This window comes from Lycium ferocissimum, chromosome 10 (assembly GCF_029784015.1).
Source record: "Lycium ferocissimum isolate CSIRO_LF1 chromosome 10, AGI_CSIRO_Lferr_CH_V1, whole genome shotgun sequence".
NCBI lineage: Eukaryota > Viridiplantae > Streptophyta > Magnoliopsida > Solanales > Solanaceae > Lycium > Lycium ferocissimum.
In genome coordinates, this window is record NC_081351.1 from 40,302,986 (window position 1) to 40,323,925 (window position 20,940).

The following is a 20,940-nucleotide window of genomic DNA, read 5'->3' on the forward strand; positions in this document are numbered from 1 at the left end:
GTATTTCATTCACCTAGGTTCCAGGAAAATGTATCATGATCTTAAGGAGATTTATTGGTGGAACGATATGAAAAAGAACGTAGCAAATTTTGTGGCTAAGTGTCTAAATTGTCAGCAAGTGAAAGTCGAAACTAGAGGCCTGGTAGCTTGGCTCAAAATATTGATATTCCTGTTTGGAAGTGGGAGATGATAAATATGAATTTCATAACAGGTCTACCTCGTTCAGCTAGGCGGCATGATTCGATTTGGATAATTGTGGACAGACTTATGAAGTCAGGACACTTCTTGCCAGTTAAGACAACAGACTCAGCAGAAGATTATGCCAAGTTGTATATTCGTGAGATTGTCAGGTTGCATGGGACTCCAGTATCCATTATTTCAGATTGTGGTGCCCAGTTCACAGCCAACTTTTGGAGATCCTTTCAGAAGGGATTAGGTACCAAGGTAAACCTCAGTACAGCTTTCCACCCTCAGATGGATGGCTAGGCAGAGCGCACAATTCAGACCCTTGTTAAGAACATGTGTCCTAGACTTCAAAGGTAATTGAGATGATCACTTGCCTTTTATTGAGTTTGCTTACAATAACAATTATCATGCTAGTATTGGGATGACACTGCTTGAAGCTCTTTATGGGAGAAGGTGTAAATCACTCATTGGTGGTTTGAGGTTGATGAAGCAGAGTTGTTAAGACCAGATTTGGTCAACAAGGCTATGGAGAATGTCAAGTGAATACCAACTTATTTCTTCTTTGAGCTTAGACTTTTTCAATGTTTGATTGAGAAAATAGTGCATTTAATGTCGTTTACTCCTATTTTACAGGTTTATATGATTTAGAAGTGATCGGAAAAGAAACCAAGTGAAAACAAGTCAAAAAGATGTCAAATTGAAGAAAACGAAAAAAGTGGCTAAATCTACCAAATGGGACAGATCTGCAATTTCGAAAATTAGTGGCTATTTTTTTTTCTAATTTGATCGGGAAAATTGTGGGACTATAAAAGGAAGATGAGAGAGAAAATATTGTCATCGTTGTCCATTTTCAACACAAGTTTTGGAGACTAGGATTCATCAACTCACATTTCGGAAAAGAAGATTGGAGCACTTTAACGATAAATTTCTTAACTTTTTCTTCAATTCCTTGCTTCATATGTATATCTAAGTGTGTAGAATTTTATTCCATCACTTTAATCTTGTTTATGAAAATATTCATTTGCAAAGTTGGATGAAATCTCTTGTTATGCTTATGAGTTGAATGATTCTTATTTCTATTGAAGTGGGTCTTTGTTGTTTTAATTAATCTTATTCTTTAATGTTTCTTAAGGGATTAGCTAATCCTAAGACCCGCCCATTTACTTCGATTTGAGCTCAAGAGAGGAAACTTGAGGTTGGGAAAGATTGATTAACAAGAATTTGGGTCATTAAATCCCATCTAATAACTTGAGCTAGAGATAGGAAAGTTACTTGAGATTATATTAATTGTGCTTAATATCACACTCTAAGGCTTGAGAAAGCTTAAAGTGAAATAATTGATTTGGTTGAGAAACTTTTGATGAGATTTTAGAGATCATTATCTAATTAGCATAAATTCACTTTTAGTTGTAAAATTGTGAATGGTGTATATAATCCTAGAAATGCTCAAAGTTCTATTTCTACCAATAAGTAGCCCATACTCCAAGAATATATATGTGTCGTGCATATTTCTTTTTGTTCAATAAAATTTACACAACTAGATGGAGTAGTATATTTGATGATCTTTTACCATTAATAACATTTAAAAATCTTATATATAAGGCTTAAGGGTGTTGGCTTAATTGCCAATGAAATAGGTTAAGATTTATGAGGCCTCAGGTTCAAATTTTAGCAGAAATAAAAATATAAAGTAATTAGTTGCGCGCGCAAATTGCCCCGAACAATGATGGGAGGCCCCGTGAAGGTGCGTCGAGAATGAAGTAGGGACTTACCAATAATACTACGTAAGGATTAATTAACTTGGTCTAAGCCAAAAAGCACGTGGAACAATAAGAGAGTAATTGAGCACATGTGAGTGAGTATTACCCACACGTGTGGCCCCACCTCAAATCGCTGTCAGTACCTAGGAACCGGTTCACAGTTGGGCCCACAAATCTCACCTCATATATAAACCTTACGCACAACTCCCAAATCACTCTCTCTAATCTCTATTTATTCACTCACATTAATTCATCTCTCTCTCTCTCTCTCTATATATATAAATAATCTTCGATTTTGATCGGAGATAATAATGGCGGCTACGACGGCGGTTCCTCCACAACCGGCGGCGGTGCATACTCAGCCGGCTGTGACAGCGGTGGTTGGAGCAACGCCACCGCCGAGTCCACACGTGGCAATGAGCGGTGGTGTTGGTGTTGGACAAACGCATTATTCGCTGTACGTAGGAGATCTGGACACGTCAGTAGATGAAGGACAACTGTATGACGTGTTTAACCAGGTGGCACAAGTCGTGTCTGTTAGGGTTTGTAGGGATCAATCTCGTACTAGAGCATCACTTGGATATGCTTATGTCAATTTCACTTCTCCACAAGATGGTTAACAACTACTATACTCTCTCTCTCTCTCTCTCTGTGTTTATTTGCATGTCGCTTTACTTTTGTTATTATTTGTTATTTCTTTACTTTTATTTCTTGTTTTAAATTGCTTTTCTTTGAGCGGAGGATCTATCGAAAATAGTCTCAAATTTCCTACTTGGTAGGACACTAAGTAGTGTCCACTCCACTCTTATGGGATGGGATTACATTGGTTATGTTGTTGTTGTTGTTGTTGCATGTGGCTTTATTTTGCTTATTCGGCAATTTTTTTTTTCTTTTTTTTTTTTAAAAAGCTGAGATTATTTTTCCTGTTTTGATTGTAGTTTCAAGTGATTGCCACTGGTTTCTGATTACACTCATGGTTTTGGGGTTTCTTTTTATTATTGAATGTCTTCTTATTTGGCTATTGGCTTGGGTTTTCTTTTTGAAGTAATTCTTTTAGTTTGAAAGTAGAGGGATTTGTGTGAGAGGAGTGTTTTAAGTTTCTTCTTATTTGGCCTTTTGGCTTGTTTTGAGTATTTAGCCAAAACAAAAAAAAAATGTTTTTTTTAAGTTTTTCTTTTTATATCAATTTCACTTCTCCACAAGATGGTTAACTACTCTATTTTTCACACACACTGAATTGTTTATTTGCATGTGGCTTTATTTTGCTTATTCGGCAATTTTTCATTGTTTTTTTGAAAAAGCTGAGATTTTTTTCTTCTGTTTTGACTGTAGTTTAAAGTGTTTCCACTGGTTTCTGATTACGCTCATTGTTTTGGGTTTTCCTTTTTGCGTGATTCTTGTATTTTTGAGCGTCGTCTTGTTTGGCCTTTTGGCTTGTTTTGAGTATTTAGCCAAAAAAAAAAAATGGTTTTTAAGTTTTTCTTTTTATTCTTTTGGGGTTTCATGAAAAAAATATTGGCCCACTTCTCTATTTATTCATCTTGTATATAGAGTGGCGGAGTTACCTTGAAACTTTTCTTCAATCTACAATTCTATACTAACGTGTGAGACAAAAAGAAGTAACTTACCCTTAATTAAATAGTACTCCCTCTGTCTGTTTAACCGGGCACAAAGTTTAAGGAATAAAAGGAGATTTTTTAATTAAATAGTACTCCCTCCGTCTGTTTAACCGGGCACAAAGTTTAAGGAATAAAAGGAGATTTTTGAATCTTGTGATCCTAAATTAAAGATGTGTATAATGTATTAAGATATTTCTTTTATCTTGTGGTTTTAAACGTGCTAGGTAAGATGCTTGAATTGTCAACTTACTATATATAGGAAGAGACACTCTTTTTAGGACAAATCAAAATGGAAAGTAAGACACTTAAATTGGGATAAACGGAGGAGTACCAATTTAATATGGTTTCTTGGTCATGTAAATTGTAATATATAAAAATTTACTTATCTGAAAAAAGGTAACTCTGAAGAGGGAAAAAAACAACTATACCTTCTTGAATATGTGAAAAAAATCATTTTGGACTAATGGTAAAAGTGAAAAACACCGTATAATATGGACCAAAGAGAGTAAAAAAAATTCATATTTCTGCATGTTCCTGTGTGTACTTTTACATTTCCTACTTTAATGCTTCTCATAAATTATACTGCCTCCTTTGTGACAGAACAGACTTTTAAATCATAGAAATTTATCTGCCTATAAATTATTCATTAAGAGGAAAATGAGAAGTTTAAAGAGAAATTATTCTTAAATGTGAAAATGTGTCCATTCTTTTTGGAATAAACTAAAAAGATAAGTGTGTCAACATAAAATGGGACAAAGGGAGTATATGTTTGACTCCCTCCTCATATGGATATTGGATTAAATTGGTCAATTGTTCCTTGGTTAGTTCGTCCACCACTAGATAGAATTGTTCAGAGTTTGGTAAAAGTTGTACATCTCTTTTAATAACTATCCAAATTCGAACGTGTAAAGGACTATAGTTTATTTATAGTATTACTTAATACTTTATGGGTGTTGATCACCTTTTCTTTTTGTAATTTGTTTATTGCAGCTGCTACTGCAAGGGAGTTATTGAATTTTACGCAAGTGAATGGAAAACCTATGAGGATAATGTTTTCTCATAGAGATCCTAGTCTGCGAAAGAGCGGATATGCAAATGTTTTCATTAAGAACCTGGACTCATCAATAGATAACAAGGCTTTGCAGGACACTTTTGCTGCCTTTGGAACAGTTCTTTCCTGCAAGGTTGCTGTTGATAGTAATGGTCTATCAAAAGGATATGGATTTGTACAATTTGATCAGGACAAAGCTGCACAGGATGCGATCAACCGGCTAAATGGTATGTTGATAAATGATAAACAAGTTTATGTTGGCCACTTCATCCGTCGACAAGAAAGGAGTCGAACAAATGCTTCCGATAAATTCACAAATATCTATGTGAAAAATCTTCCTGAAACTACCAGTGATGAGGATCTTAAGAAGCTTTTTGAGAAGTACGGCACCATCACCAGTGCTTTAGTCATGAAAGACACAAATGGGAAAACCAGATGTTTTGGCTTCGTAAATTTTGAGACCTCGGAATCTGCAGCCTCTGCAGTTGAACAGTTGAATGGCAGTTCTCTGAATGAAAAAGTTCTGTTTGTCGCCAAGGCACAGAAGAAATCAGAGCGGGAAGCAGATCTTAGAGCCAAATTTGAACAAGAAAGAGCTAGTCGATTTGAGAAACTAAAAGGTGCTAACTTGTATTTGAAAAATCTGGATGACAGTGTGAATGATGAAAATCTGAAAGAATTATTCGCAGAGTACGGAACCATAACATCCTGCAAGGTATGTCCCCGATGTATTGATTTCTTAAGTGCAAATCATCTGTGGAAAAGCTTGTTTAGCGTTTTTCATATCAATTTGAAATTATTATTAGGTGATGCACGATGCAAAAGGGGTGAGCAAGGGTTCTGGCTTTGTTGCCTTTTCGACCCCAGAGGAAGCTACACGAGCTGTGAGTGGTCCCAAATATCTAATCTACCTTGTGTTGCTTTCTTTTAAATAGACAAATATATGCATGCATAAGATGTTTTTATTATTGTTTCAGTTGAATGAGATGAATGGCAAGTTGATAGGAAAGAAACCTTTATTTGTTGCTGTTGCCCAGCGCAAGGATGAAAGAAGAGTGTGGCTACAGGTGATAATGCACATCAGATTTTTTTACCCTAAGATGCAAGTTTTGGTTTCTTGAGGAGGGAATCTATCTAATCATGGAATGAAACCATATGCTTGAATGTATTGGACCACAATTTTTCTGCGTAGAGTGTTTATTCGAGAGTCTTCCCTAAGCACATACATCTTTGTTAAACAATGCACAAACTTGTGATCTAAGGTATCTTGCATTTTCACTGCTTACTATCTTACACAGTGGTAATAATTTAGCTTCGAGACTGAGAACATCATTCAGTTCACCAATAATATATCACACCTTTAATATGAACCATATGAGTTTTTACATGAAACAATATTCCATGGTATTTGTGGAATACTCTTATAGTGTGGCCACATCAGCCAAACCAAGAAAGTCATTCCTTTCTAGAAGATCTCGATTCATGTGGTAAAAATTCGAAAGACTGATGAGCCATTCCTCTTATAACTTTTCCTTGACTATGAACTATCCTTTCAGAAAGAAGAGCTTTCTTTTGTAGTGAACAAAACCTTTGATGGTCAAAGGAGCTTCCTGTGGTATTTTGGTTGCTTAGACATACAAATAAAGATTCACTAGTCCTTGGATTCGAACAGTTTCCTTTAAAGTTGCTGGCATATAATCATCTTTCATTTTATTAAATCCATCCTGCTGGACATGTGCTGTACAACTTCTGTTGCAATCAGTGATAATTGTCCTAATAGATCATGATTTTGGATACGCATTGCTTAATTTGATGTTTACTTGTTAGCAGGCACATTTTGCTCGGATGAGACCGGTTGGGGGAATGGCTCCCCCTCCTGGAGGAATGCCTGGGTTTCACAATGGGGCACCTCGACTTGCTCCTCAGCAGGCCTACTTTGGTCAAGGCGCTCCAGGATTTATAGCACCTCAAGCTGCTGGATTTGGCTTCCAGCAACAACTCATGCCTGGATTTCGTCCAGGTGTTGGCCTGAATTTCCTCTTGCCCTATCAGCTTCAGCATCAAGGACAACACGGACGTGTTGGTGGTAGGAGAGGAGGGAATTCTCAACCACAGCAGCAGCAGGTGCATATTCTTTCGTTGTATTAAGTTCACGTGAAAGTACATCATGTTTATTCAGGATATATTCACTGTCTTTTCTTGTAAAGAATAATATATTTTCCAAAATCATGTATGTGATAGTTTGAATATCGACAACCACTTCTAATGGAAAAGCCAGTTCAAAGTGAAACAAACGCAAATTTCATGTGTATAAACCTTAGATACTAAAATTTGTTGGAAAGGTCATAGGATTAAAAGATTATTATCACAAAACCGTTGGCTTATATGAATGAGTGACTTCTCTGGTTAGTTTATTTATCAGGAAATTGATGAGAAATCTTGAAGATAATAACAAAATTGTACAATCTTCATTCAAGTCCATATTCTAATTCAATTACTAATCCAATTCCTTTGGACAAAGTTGATTTGTTGAAAGCTTTATTAATCCATGCAGTGGAACTCCGGTAGATTCAATCTGAATGGACGAAATGGCATGCATCCTAGCATCCCTCAAGGTATGGTGGGACCAATTATGTCAGCGCCATTTGATGCTGCTTCTGGTATGACAACTCCTCCCTTGGACATCCAACGCTCTAACCCGGTGCCACCGTCAACACTTGCTTCTTCTTTGGCCTTTGCTTCTCCAGAAGATCAGCATATGGTACGTCCTTGATTGCTCACTGCTGATTTTTGTGTCAAACTTGAGCTGCTGTCTCTTGTTTCCCAAATTTTTACTAGCTTAACTCTGGTATTGCAGATGCTCGGAGAGCAGTTATTTCCACTTGTGGAATGCATTGAACGTGATCATGCTGGTAAAGTTACTGGTATGTTGCTTGAGATGGATCAGACTGAGGTGCTTCATCTCATAGAGTCCCCTGATGCTCTCAAGAAGAAAGTCTCCGAGGCTATGGCTGTTCTTCGCTTGGTCCCACCAGGTTCTAGTGTTGGTGATAAATTTGGATCACTCACCCTGAATGGATGAAGCAAATTTTTATCTTTTGGCACATGGAAATGTCCCTAAATTGGCCCGTATTTTTGGAAGGGGTAATGGTGGTGACTTAGGGAATCTGTTTTGGCTGTGGTATTAAATGATATTCTTTGTAGGCTTCTAAGTTTAGCAAAGAGGGCTTCTTTGAATGATAACTAGGAGTTTATTTTGCTCTCTTGATTAGATTGTTTCATTCTATTTTACTTTTTTTGGGGATTTCACTTTTAACTTTTTGTTTCCTGGGAAATCATATACTTTCTAGACTTGCAATTCATGGTTGTTTTGTTTGACTACAATTGTTTTCTTAATGTCTGCATTTGTAACGTTTAGCATAATTTGACATATGTGGTCTCACTGCCAAGGACATCTCAATTAGCTTATTTGAGTTCTGTATCTGCTGTAGGCAGTTGAGATGCATAAACTTGGGATGTTTAAATCCAGAGGACCTATTAAGGCAAAGGTCCTTTGATCCTAAGCATCATCTGTTGGCAAGGGAGTGTTATGTTTGGCCCGACTTTAGCTGGGTTTATTGGCATTTTGAATGTAGTTTACTTTGAAGCCTTGTCTCCTTTTCATGTTGAGAACTTGCTCTGTCTGGCTTCATATATGTTATAGTTCTAGCCGATATGGTGCTTTTTATTACAAATGTTTACATTGAATTCAGGGTGAAAATATGCCCTGTATTACAAGTCTGACTGTCCACTGCGTTAAGATTGTGTTGTAAAAGATAATCCACTAAAACAAACGAAAATACTCCTTGTGCACAAACTTGTGAGTCTAGAGAAAATCAGGGTGGATTTCTTCGTCGTCTAGTCGTTGATCCTTCAATGAGGTCTCAAAGGTATTGTCACTCCATTTGTTGACATCAGATGTGGATCCTCTCCCACTTGCAAACAGCAAGTGACAATCATCTTCATCTTCAGTTATGTACTCAGTCCATTTGGAGACTTTGTTGGCCGTATTTGGCTGACTTCTCTCTACTGACTTGCTATAACCAAGATTTCCTTCATTTATATAGTTGTCATGGCCATATAGGTTGATGCCTTCATTCAATTTGCAAACACTGTCTGTTGCTGGCTGAACAGACACGTCTAATGGTGCTGTTCTATTATCTCCCCACTTGGAGATCACCGATGCCATTGTTGCTTGACGTTTGCTTGCCTCCACGCCTGCAAAGTCAAAGCTCTAAGTTGTTTACATTTTCGAACACAAAACAGGCTTTACTGGAATTCCAACATACAGTTTTCCAACATGAATATTGGACGGAAACAGCAAAGTTAGCCTTCCAATGCGTCACTGAGACCACTGTAAAGGGTGTTCAAGCAATTGGCTGTTAGCTCTGCTCCTTTGTTATCCCTTTGCTACAGTCTACTGCCTCATCCAGTATGTACCTACCAAACATAAAGACTGACTTCCTAATTTGAGTTTCTCTAGCCATTCATTAGTTTTCAAGCTAAACAGGTCTTTGTAACTATGATATCCAAGTTCATCTTCATTCTCATATACCAACTTGACCAAGTGGTTCTACAACTGCTATATGCACTCTAAGCTCTTTATACCCTAACCACGTTACGCAGTTTGTTCTACATCATCGAACAGGTACTGGGAAACTACAAGGTAAAATATGCAATTCATCCCAACTCATCTGGTTCCAAAATCACCCATCCCCCCTGCCTTGTATATCTGGTTAGGCACTAAAATAAGGTGCCAAAGAGGGATCTACAGGTTATGCAGATTTCAATAGAACTAATTGATTTTTGCTCGAATTATGCATAAATATATAGAAAAAATTTACACTCGTTACGTGAATCCACTAATTCTAGGTTTTGAATTTGCCTAAGAGGCCATCGAGATTACCTGTGTTTTCTGCATTCCGATAACCTTGACCTTGAGAAATGCTTTGTTTTCTGGCATTTCGCTTTGAAAAAACTGGTTTGAAATGACCTGCAACAGCAGAATAGTTCTTCACCTTAGGCTTTCTGAATAACTCTTTGGGTAACTCCGTCACAATCTTCGGATCCATTACATCTCCTGCATTTCCAACTCTAACAGTCAAAACCAAAAAAAAAATAAAAAAATATCAATGTTTAAATACAATGTTTGTATTGATTGTTACTTAAATTTTATTGTATCGCATCGTTAAATCTATCGTTACGTAATGACGGAAAGTCCCATTTCATGTACCGACCGATTTGGTGTGATTCTGTCGTTACGTCTTTCCCCCCACATTTTATCTTTGTTTATTATCTACTAATAATCATATTTTATCATTTATCATATATTTTTATGATAGCTCTACTCCGGACTGTACTTTTCTTGTAGCTTTATCCTTTAAATTGCTTATGTCTGACATTATGTAATTACAGGAAATGATACAATCTATACAAATATTGTATTCATCAAAACAATACAGTACAGGACAATACAATACAACACAGTATGATATAACACGATAACATTATAAAACAATACGTAACAACCATCCAAACAAGGTGCTAGTCTTCAGAACTCAAAAATAAACTTAACCTAAATTTTATTTTGGAAAACCATTTGGACATAGAATTTTTAGTACAATTTTTAATTCAAAAAGTTGTTTTCACAATTTTCACTCCCCTCCAAATCATTGACAAAAATTCAAAACACAACTCCAATTTGTACTCATATCCAAACACGACTCCAATTTTCAACTTGACAACAAATACTGCTTTTCTCCAAATTTTACAATTCTCATATCCAATAGCGCAGTTAATCTTCAGAAGTCAAATTTTTTTAAATTACCTGAATTGTCATCCTTTTCAATTGAATTTTCTTCTGGATCAAGGTACTGAGTCCAATCAGTTCTCTTAGAACTTGCATGACTTTGATTATTCTCTCCAATATCTAGGGTTTCAGTTTCTAATTCCCTGCCTAGCACGGGCAATTGATGGCGAGACATATTGAAATTCTGAACAAATAAGCGGATTTCCTTAGCCTTATACCCCTGAGCAAACACTTTCCTAACAGACTGTTTCTGATTACAAACCACACATGTCCATTTGTTGCTACTCTTCTTCTGTTGCTTTACCTGAAAAAACAACTCAATTCAGTTCAAATCATTAATTATCTTTGTATACAGAAAGAAAGGGAGATTACCTGCATGGTGGAACACTCACAACATTGAACGGCGATGAACACCGTTGCCATACTTTTGTCGCCGGAGATTATTTTCCGTCAAAGGTATTGGGGAATACTGAGGGATATATGCCGGGAAAATGACACTTCAAAATTTGGGTTTATAGTCTAAGCTTGGCCCGCCCAAATTTTGGGCTCCATTACGTCTAAATTTAATTACCATTTGAAAAGTCCATTTTTAGGAATAATTTAATTATTTGTAACTATGGATAACGTATGTTAAATTTTACATTTAAAATTTTTAAGTTATCGACTTCGTGTTTACGCCTAAATAGGTTGACACTGAATCTCACTAAATTCTCCATTCCAAAATATATAAATTTTATTTAATTTATTACAACAATCAAAGGGGCATTCGACAAGATTGTCCTTCTACAATTAGCGCAATTCATGTCTTGAAAAATACTCACTCTTTAATACCGTACCTCCAGAAAATATAAAATGGTTGAAAAGCCAAGAGTAATTTTGAAAAAAATTATAATTAATATCTCTTTGAAATTTGAACAATGCTTTTTTTTTTTTTTTGATCAATAAAAAGCCCCATAAATTCTCTAACCGGAGAAATCAGTAGTTTGAATAAAATCGAAGTTAGTACTCACTGTTTTTTGGCAACATGTAGTGTCGAGTGGAAAGTTGGCTAAAAGACGCCTGAGTCTAGAAAGTCTGAACATACATTGAATGCCCAGCAAACGCGCCACGAACCTCAAGATTTTGCCTCTCCCTTCCGTAAGCTTCGGAACGTTTTCATTCTATCTGTCTCAATTTATGTGATACTTTCGTCTTTTGAGAGTCAAACAAGAACATCTTTGATAGCAATTTATTCATATCCTTTTTAAATATTTTAAATTACTAATTATTGAGACTTATAGTACTTTTTATGTAGTTTTTAAACATGAAAATTAATTATCAAAAAACTTAACAATTGTATGTCCGAATTCAAGGTAAAAATATTAGAAGTTAAATTCTCGAATACAGAACTATGTCACATAAATTGGGACGGAAGGAGTAAATTTTTTCTTGATTTCTTCATTGTATTAGAAGAAGAATTATGGAGGAATTGTAATTTTATTTAATCCTTTTGCATAAGTATACATACACTAGTGTCGTTTGGCCCGTGCTCCAAACTACATTAAAATTTATATTTACAACCTTTTTTTGTGTGTGTGTTTTTTTTTGTTGGCTACTCTTGCTTTTTATTTTGTTTTTGTAACATTATATTAGTTGCAAAAGTAGTTCGACACTTTCTCAATGTTTCTAATGTATTGAATCATATAGAAGTTTTTGTAAGTTAGAAAACAATATTTTTCTTAGATTATATCTAGACTTCCTTTTTATTTTCAAACAAATGCATGCACTTTCCAAAGTTGCTTAAAATTTGCCAAAATGTACAATGACAAATAATATAAAGGGTAACCTAATAGTCGACTTGGTCCATATTAGTTTGGCCACCCCAAGAAATCACTTATCCTTAGAAAGTAAGAAGCATTTTACTAAATCACCTTAATTAAAGAGTGTCCATTTAATATGATTTTTTGGTTGTGTAAAAATTCACTTATCTAAATAATGATAAATTTGATATATAAAAGTATTAATATCTTCTTAATTATATATAAAAAATATTTATTTGGACTAAATATAAAAGCTAAAAGTACCATGTAAAAAAGATTCACAAAAAGTATTATAAATATTACTAATATACACCAATTTTAGGGACCCACATAGAAATGAACAAGAAAATAGAGTGAAAAATGAGAATAGGCTAAGAAAGTCAAAAGAAAAGCCTAACCATTAGTTAGAATCTAATTAAGTGACTATAAAATCTTTAGATTCCCCTTATTATAAGTAGTAATGCTGGCTGCTGCTCCCTTGGTCCCTTATTTTTTTTTTTTTTTCTGTTTTTGCTTTGATTGAATAGGGAAGGCCACACTTCTCTGGTTTAATATACTCCTAATATAGATTAATGAATCTAAGTAATTCAACTTTTAAGTTCTCGACTTTCATTTTTAAAATAATATAGATTTTTTTTTTGTTTTCCACTTAGTGTCCCTTCCACGAGAGTCCGATCATATCTGGATTCGCGCCGCGTAGTTAATGAATTTAGTCGTCCATAGTGATTCTTTACAAGCAAAAGTAATTAAAAAAAAAAATTCTATCAAAAATTTGAGAGAAAAATGATTTTAGCCCTTTAAAATGCATTTGATTATACATTTATGTTTCGTATGCCCACATGTAGAACAACTAAATTGTACTACTATGTAGCTAATTAAAAAGAATTTTATGTTTGAAAAAATATTAGTACTACATCAATTTTCAAACCCCATTAATCAAGTTTGATCGAAAGTAACTTATTAACAGCTTTTATCCAAAGGTTAAAAAAAATCATATTTAAAGAGTCCAAGAATGAACATGATTAAAATAGCCAGATGTCTTACATAATCATATTTGAAGTCGAATGCAATTCTAACAAAAAAGGAAGACATGTAATCCTACCCGATAAAGAAGTGTAATGTAATACTCCTAATTCAACTACAGTATTATCGTAAGCATAAGTACTAGTAATTATAAACCTTTTGTATCTCGGTTTTAGACATCTATATATACCCTTACCCTTCTGTATGGACAATATCCAAACACTTGATTAAAGCAATAAATCTTCCTTCTCTGTTCAAACAATATGGCTGGTGGTAACTTTATCGCCCCCGATGGTGGCGAGTATCCAGGGAAGCTAACACGGTACGTGGCGATTACTTGTATAATGGCAGCTATGGGAGGCTTGATCTTTGGTTACGACATTGGAATTTCTGGCGGAGTTACTTCTATGACTCCTTTTCTCCAACGCTTCTTCATGTCTGTTTACCGTAAAGAGTCCCTTAACATCTCCACCAATCAGTACTGCAAGTTCGATAGCCAGTTGCTCACCGTTTTCACCTCTTCCCTCTACTTGGCTGCCCTGGTCGCCTCTGTTGTTGCGTCTCACGTTAGTAAGAAACACGGCAGAAAACTGACCATGTTCCTTGGAGGTCTCTTCTTCTTGATTGGGGCTGTCCTCAACGCTGCTGCCTTCCACATTACCATGCTCATCTTGGGTCGTATCCTTCTTGGGATTGGTGTCGGGTTTGCTAATCAGTCTGTCCCTATTTATCTGTCCGAGATTGCTCCCTACAAGTACAGGGGTACTTTCAACGTCCTGTTCCAACTGGCCATCACTTGCGGGATCTTGCTAGCCAATATCGTCAATTATGGAACGAACAAGATCTCTGGCGGTTGGGGCTGGAGGGTCAGCTTAGGAGGTGCAGCCGTGCCAGCGCTAGTCATCTTGTTTTCGTCCATATTTCTCTCCGATAGTCCCAGTTCGTTGATCGACAGGGGAAAGGCAGAGGAGGCAGAACAACTCTTGAAAAAGATCAGAGGAGTCGATAATGTAAAGGCTGAATTTAAGGACCTTGTGGAGGCGAGTGAAGCATCCAAGAAAGTAGAAAAGCCATGGGAAAACCTTCGGAAAGTCCGAAAGTACAGACCCCAGTTGATTTTATCGATTATGATTCCATCCTTCCAGCAGCTCACCGGAATTAACGTGGTCATGTTCTATGCTCCAGTTCTTTTCCAAACACTAGGCTTTAAGAGCAACGCTTCCCTAATGTCCGCTGTCATCACTGGTTTTGTCAATGTGTGTGCAACTTTTATTTCAGTTTATTGTACAGACAAGTACGGCAGGAGGGTACTGCTACTCTGGGGTGGCATCCTAATGTGTGTATTCCAGGCAGCAGTGGCAGGTCTTATTGGGGGGAAATTCGGAACAACTGGGGTCACAACAGTTTTGCCTCAATCGTATGCAATACTTGTGGTTCTCTGCATCTGCGTATTTGTGGCCGCCTTTGCATTTTCATGGGGTCCATTAGGATGGTTGATTCCGAGTGAGATTTCTCCACTCGAAGTTCGATCTGCAGCACAGTGCGTTACCGTCTCCGTGAACATGTTTTTCACGTTTGGAGTGGCTCAGATTTTCTTGAAGATGCTCTGTGGGATGAAGTTCGGTCTGTTCATCTTCTTTGCGGCCTTTGTGTTTATAATGACTTTGTTTGTCTACTTCTACGTGCCCGAAACCAAGAATATACCCATTGAAGAGATGTCAAGAGTCTGGAGAGAGCATCCGCACTGGAAGAAATACGTGGATGATGATGATGCAGATTCCAAGCCACAAGGGAAGCCTGCAATGGAGATGGTCTAGACTACTATAGGTTTAGTTCACATAGTTTAATGTTTTGGAATTTTTGGTACAATTAACTTTGTTATTTTTTCATAGCACTGCTGTGTTTTCTTTCTATTCAATATATTATATTCCTCTTATTTTAAATATACAGATTCTTCTACTATATGTTAATGAACAACTTGTGTTACTGGCTTGGATTGTCTCCATTCACCTTGGTATTTTTATCCCAAGCCAGAGCGCCTATGTTGAGGACAATAGCTAGCACATATTTTGCAATGTCAAAATATTGCTGTTAATAGTGTCTGTTTGCTATGCAGGTGTCAATATTCTTTTCTTTATTTTGCAGAATGAATAAATTGGTTTAGAGCTATGATATTTATTCTTTCAACTTACCATATAACATTCAGAATTAGTAGTTCAGTGTACTCTGCTAGAGAAGCAGGAGAACTGGTTAATGGATCTTTACATTAGCATTGCCACCATATTCTGGTTTTATTATGTTTGTGACAGGGTTATAGAAGATTTTGTATCTTTAAAATAAAATTTAATTTTGTATTGGAACGGGTGGGTCATGGGGTTCGTTTAAAAAAATTGGGGTTTGTTTAAATCAGCTTTCCGAAAGAAAGTGCCTTTTCTGGTTAGTTACTTTGTGATATAACTTGAGTGACTTTATTAATATAAAAACAAAAGTAGTGACTTTACTACATAATTTCACTAAGTTGAGTGACTATTTGAAAAATTTATTCTACAACCACGCATCTTAGTTAACTGAAAACCCCTGTAGTGAAATCAAGTAGAGTGTATAATGTGCACAAAACAATTGACGAATATCAGTTGCAAACAAGAAGGAGATAGATAGATAGTCAGGCCGCATATCAAAGCTAATTTCTTGGTCAGGCCTCTTATGATACATAAGGCAGTATTCTTAGATGTCTGTTGGGCAATGAGGGCAATGACCCATTTATTAATTCAGCTCAAACTAAAGCTTTTTTAGGTAGCAATTATTGTGTTTAGGTATACATTTAATTACGCCATCACCAATATTGTATAAGGAATCCCCTTATTTTTTAGATTTTTATCCATAGCATCTCGTTATTTTTAGCTTTTAATTGCACAATTTGTAATATCTAAATTAGTTGTAGTTTGTATAATTAACTCTTATAGATCTTATATTTATGAAATTTTCCCTTTTAATCGTTGGTGGCGACATGAAAAAGATTTCTGCCCCTCAAAATCAAATCCAACTTAAGGACTCTCCAAATTTCTTTACTTAAAACCTCTCAACAAAAAAGAAATGTTTTTCTAAAACCAAAAGCAAATATAAGCTTTCACCAAAATATGGATTAATCGAAGATATTTATTATCAAATTAAACCACTTTCGTACACAGGGGGGAACCTATATCCTAATTTACAAGATGAATATTCCATCATTGAGGATTCACCATTTTCAGCCAAAAAAAAAAAAAAAAAAAACAATGAAGTAGAAGCATTCACAAAAAAGAGAACTTTTATTAAGACAATACATTTTTGATATGATCCACACCAATTATACAATATGCATTGTTATTGCTTGCCATTATTTTGCTTTAATTTGCTTAGCAAACTATCCAACATGTACAAGTGCTCTGATTACTTCCACCAGCAGCACATTTGCAACTATGAGGCATCTTACTCACTGGCCATTGGAATAAAGCTAAATTGCCACAACTAATTTTATCGCATGTCCCATCAGCCTTGAAGTTTCCTGGACAAAATTGAATGTCACTTGACACTAAAATATGAGAAATATACATGTTAATCAGGATGAAAAGATTCCTTTTTAAAAAAAGGTCGTCAAAGATAAATTCACAGAAAGGTAAATATTTGCATATGCATTAGAAAAAACAATTAGAAACATTCGTACCTAGCAATGGATCAAAATAAAGTGAGAAATATTGACAAAGAGAGGAAAGAAAACACAATGTAACTCTTCATACTTTTTTACTATTCACTTTTTGTATAATTTCAAACTATGAATGTTTATGCTACACATTTAGACCTCTTATATAAGGCAGCACGAAGATGTTTAAAATTATTGCATTAGTTCAAATAAGGCAGGTAATATGGGAAGATGTTATATTGCTAAAATGAAGGCACCACATAAATATATTATTGGGGATCCGATCTTATTGTATCTCAATAACTACATTTTATTATATACAAGAAATTGGGAATTTTATAAATATTATTCCCATATACTTAGGAGATTTGAGTGTTTATGAAATAGATCGTCCTATATACCTCAAAAACTACTCTTTTACTCATTGTTGAATAATAATACAGTAAATAAGCCTTTACTCATAATCAAAGAATACCTTTAAATCTCCATAGGCCTAAATCCATATTTTAACGAGAAATTGTTCCGAAGACAAACATTTGGTCCAAACATTTGAGTCCTTTAAGCTCCGTCAGTGGCGGGGTTTGGATTATTATTAAGAAGGGTCAAAATATAAAAAAGATCATACATGAAGAAGTAAAAAACATTCACCAAGTAATGAAAAAATAAATATACTTGTTCACACACTAAACGATGCCCCTTGAAAGAGTGGCTTCACCACTTAGCCTAACAAATTCCTGTGAAGGGCCAACATAAACTTTTTGACTTGATAGTAGAAGTTGACTGAAGAAATTGCGCGATTTTCCCCTCAAAAGAGCTGGTCTTTAATTTTGTTGTCTTTCATTTTGTCCTTTAGTAATTAAATTCCCTTTTTTTTTTTGGGCGGATTGCCCCTCATTTGGGGTGGTCTTTTAAGTTTTGCCCTTCAAATCGGTGGTCTTTAAGGTTTGCCTTTCATTAGGGACCCCTTGATCACCGCTTCAAACCCCCATTCAGTGAAAATTTAATTTTTTTTCGCAAAGCCTAAATTTTAGGCGGCTTATAATGCAAATTCCGCCCATTTCGCAAATTTTGCGCTGCGTAAATGGACGAGAATTCGCCAAGACAGTTTGCAAATTCTGCCCTTTTTGTCTTAATAACTCTGTCTTTTTTCTGAACTTATGCCTTGAGATTTTTTTTTTAAAATTTTCGCCTGAGTGGGGGTTTGAACCGTGACAGCGGTCCCTGTGGCAAACTTTAAAACCACCATTTTGAAGGGCAAAACTTAAAGACCACCCCGTAATAAGGGCATTCCTGCTAATTGCCCAATTAAATTTATGTCAAATGGGGCATAGATTTTTTAAGGACAAAAGTTATGCAAAGCATAATTTATGAAATATTATGATAAATTTATGTTCTGCAAAAAAATCTATTTGTTATAAGGGATAAAAATTAAAAACCAGTATAATATAGGGCATAGGTGCCAATGACCCCAAGTCCACCTTATTGGCCCCGTTTTTACTTGGGACGAACTGGCACCCAGCCTATTTGAGTCAAAGGCCGAAATGCATAGGTACATGATGTTGGGATCACCATTTAAGTCATATTCGTAATGCATGAAAATTTACAAGTGTATCCACTAACTTCAAACATAGAGCGTACGAAGTTTCGTATGGTAGCCGGAGTTATTTTTTTTCCTAAACTTTAGGCACATATGGCTAAAGTTCAAACTATATATTCTTGAATTTCAGGCAAAAATGATTAATAGAGTATTAGTGCTATTTTTTAAAGATCGTTTAAATGTAATAACCCAAATATTTTTTAAGGCTTAGTTGGTAATTTAAATAAAAGAAGGAAATAAAAAAGAAAAAAAAATAGAAAAGAAGGAATGTAGCCAAGCCCAAAAGGAAAAGGAAAAAAAAAAAAGACTTTAAAAAGTCGATGGCTAACGTGAAACACTACAATCTGAAGGAACCACCAAAAAAAAAAAAAAAAAAAAAAGGACGAGCAAACGAGAGGGGAGAGAAAACCGGCGGGAAAAAAAAAAAGGGAGAAAAAAGAAAGAAAGGAGAGGAGAAAAATAAGAACTTTCACCCCAAATCATCAAAGGTAATTACTCTAGTCCTTTATTTAAGTTTATTACATAATTATGGGTAAATTTTTATGATGAAACCATAGGGATATTTTGAGGAATTGAGAAAGTTCAGCCCTAGGGTTCTTCAACCTAAATCATTGATTTGGAAGGGCAAATAGTGTCGGATTTTAAACTTCTATATATCGTTGGAATCCTCTAGTTAAGGCCTTCCCGAAAACCGATATCTTGTCAGGTTTTGAACACATTGATCAGAGGGCGTTTTCGTCCTTTAAAATTGACTTTAACCGTTTAAGCCTCTAAAAAAATAAAAGTGGTATACCCTAAGGGTTTTGACAATTCTAAATCCGTTTTTGTGTAGTTTGAGGCAATCCGGAGACTCGAGAACGTAGTTTTGATTTATTGCGAAGTGTGCTTGAATTGTGAATTTGAGGTAAGTGAGACTTTAAGCTTTGGGTACTTGCTTTTCAAAAATCGTTTTAAAAATATAGTTTCTCTGCCTGGTCCATGTGTTGGGGCGAGCGTGTGCTTGGCAGAATCGGTGGTCCTTAAGGCCAACCGCATATACTTTATTTTCAAATAATCCAAAACTCTCTTTATAAATTATTTTATGATGTGATATAGCTGTGAGCCATGATATTGGGGCATTGTGTATTCTTTCCTTAGCATTGTGTATGCTTCTTGATTATATTGGGGCATTGTGTATGCTTCCCTTTTAATATTGGGGCATTGTGTATGCTTCCCTTAGTATTGTGTATGCTTCCTGACATATTTGACACATTGTGTATGTTGCCGTGGATTCATAGTGATGACTAATTCTTTAACTGCCACTTATGACGGTTCGTAGTGTAAATTGTGTTGAGATATATAATATATTTAATAAACAGTGGTTTGGACCTTGGTTGCTATTATATAATGATATATTCATGTGCATAATATTTTTGTGCTTGTTGTGTGTTTGTATTTTCTAACACTCGTTCCAGAGGTATTTAAAGTGGCGGGTCAAGGATCTTCTTTGGGTTATATTTATGTATAACTCACTCCTTACCTGCATGTCCATGCAGATACTGTTGTTGAGAACTAGGCTGGTAATTGAAGACTTCGTGAGTGGATTCTGTTGCTGAGGTGAGCCACCGCATTGTTCGTGGAGGCAGCCATTTCAGCTTTATCTAGTTTATTTCTAGTTATTTCTTTTATTTTGAGTCTACATGCCCGACACTCAAACTCATGTAACTCTATTAGATGCTCTATGGTCTTAGCGTGGGATGTGGGCTAGAGATTCTTTTTATCTTAGCGTTGGTTGGTTTTCATAAATCGATTATGGATTTGGTTGGCGACTATTTCGCATTTTTATCATTAATAACGTTGTTGGACCTGCACTTATTTTCTTTTAGTGCTTTTGTAAATGATTAAGAGTATGATATATGGTTCGCCTGGCGGGTGGTGTTTGCTGGGTGCCAATCACGTCTAGCGGGTATTTTGGGACGTGACAAAGTTGGTATCAGAGCCTAGGCTTTAAGTCTCGGGTCATGGAGCAGTGTTTAGTAGAGTCTTGTTCATGGGTATGTAGGCGCCCATACTTATGACCTTGAGGCTACTGAACATCTAGGAAGTTTTCCCTTCTTTCATTCCTCGTTCGTGCGTGAGTTGAATCAAGTCTAACCTTGAAATATTTATTTCACAGATGGCTAAGAAACGCGCATCTTCATCTGCTAAACGTGGTCTTTGGACGGAGTGCTACCCGCGGTGGTAGATAAGCTAGTGCTCATCAGACTAGAGCTCAGATTAGGACTCGGGCCACTCCTCAGCCTGAAGTTGTGAATGGGGGTCAGTCCCGAGTTGCGTCAGAGCAAGTGCGGGAACAAGTGGTTCAGACCACTCCACCGGCACCGAGTGCGCCCCTACTA

At 36.0% G+C, this 20,940-nt stretch overlaps 3 protein-coding genes and 1 long non-coding RNA gene across 5 annotated transcripts; 3 read left to right on the plus strand and 1 right to left on the minus strand.

The window, feature by feature from the left end:
- The first annotated feature begins 2,157 nt into the window (after positions 1 to 2,157).
- Positions 2,158 to 8,000, plus strand: LOC132033841 (polyadenylate-binding protein 3). 2 transcript variants are annotated; one of them, XM_059423956.1, is made up of 7 exons: positions 2,158 to 2,561; positions 4,556 to 5,331; positions 5,423 to 5,500; positions 5,594 to 5,683; positions 6,447 to 6,740; positions 7,171 to 7,377; positions 7,474 to 8,000. In XM_059423956.1, the coding sequence occupies exons 1-7, from the start codon at positions 2,258 to 2,260 to the stop codon at positions 7,696 to 7,698; spliced, it is 1,974 nt and encodes a 657-aa protein (XP_059279939.1). In that variant the 5' UTR covers positions 2,158 to 2,257; the 3' UTR covers positions 7,699 to 8,000. The 2 variants fall into 2 exon arrangements, with proteins under 2 accessions (XP_059279939.1, XP_059279940.1); XM_059423957.1 differs by lacking the exon at positions 2,158 to 2,561 and adding an exon at positions 2,605 to 3,152.
- Positions 8,001 to 8,319: 319 nt separating this feature from the next.
- On the minus strand, positions 8,320 to 10,966 carry LOC132033843 (uncharacterized). The gene is made up of 4 exons (XM_059423958.1): positions 10,837 to 10,966; positions 10,483 to 10,768; positions 9,562 to 9,735; positions 8,320 to 8,873 (listed from the first exon to the last, which is right to left on the minus strand). The coding sequence occupies exons 1-4, from the start codon at positions 10,885 to 10,887 to the stop codon at positions 8,482 to 8,484; spliced, it is 903 nt and encodes a 300-aa protein (XP_059279941.1). The 5' UTR covers positions 10,888 to 10,966; the 3' UTR covers positions 8,320 to 8,481.
- Positions 10,967 to 13,325: 2,359 nt separating this feature from the next.
- Positions 13,326 to 15,211, plus strand: LOC132035432 (sugar carrier protein C-like). Its single transcript, XM_059425712.1, has one exon. The coding sequence runs from the start codon at positions 13,550 to 13,552 to the stop codon at positions 15,101 to 15,103; it is 1,554 nt and encodes a 517-aa protein (XP_059281695.1). The 5' UTR covers positions 13,326 to 13,549; the 3' UTR covers positions 15,104 to 15,211.
- A 4,162-nt stretch (positions 15,212 to 19,373) lies between these two features.
- Positions 19,374 to 20,412, plus strand: LOC132035433 (uncharacterized). The gene is made up of 2 exons (XR_009409247.1): positions 19,374 to 19,466; positions 20,098 to 20,412. It is a non-coding gene; the product is annotated as an uncharacterized LOC132035433 (long non-coding RNA).
- The last annotated feature ends 528 nt before the right edge of the window (positions 20,413 to 20,940 follow it).

What these genes read in the sequence shown, in the direction of transcription:
- LOC132035432 (XM_059425712.1), top strand. Translation starts at nt 13,550, where the DNA reads ATGGCTGGTGGTAACTTTATCGCCCCCGATGGTGGCGAGTATCCAGGG.
- LOC132033843 (XM_059423958.1), bottom strand. Translation starts at nt 10,887, where the DNA reads ATGGCAACGGTGTTCATCGCCGTTCAATGTTGTGAGTGTTCCACCATG. An exon ending in TGAAAAGGATGACAATTCAG is followed by an intron (nt 9,736 to 10,482) that starts GTAATTTAAAAA and finishes TTGGAAATGCAG; the next exon opens with GAGATGTAATGGATCCGAAG. An exon ending in TCGGAATGCAGAAAACACAG is followed by an intron (nt 8,874 to 9,561) that starts GTAATCTCGATG and finishes TTGACTTTGCAG; the next exon opens with GCGTGGAGGCAAGCAAACGT.
- LOC132033841 (XM_059423956.1), top strand. Translation starts at nt 2,258, where the DNA reads ATGGCGGCTACGACGGCGGTTCCTCCACAACCGGCGGCGGTGCATACT. An exon ending in TTTCACTTCTCCACAAGATG is followed by an intron (nt 2,562 to 4,555) that starts GTTAACAACTAC and finishes TGTTTATTGCAG; the next exon opens with CTGCTACTGCAAGGGAGTTA. An exon ending in CTCAACCACAGCAGCAGCAG is followed by an intron (nt 6,741 to 7,170) that starts GTGCATATTCTT and finishes TAATCCATGCAG; the next exon opens with TGGAACTCCGGTAGATTCAA.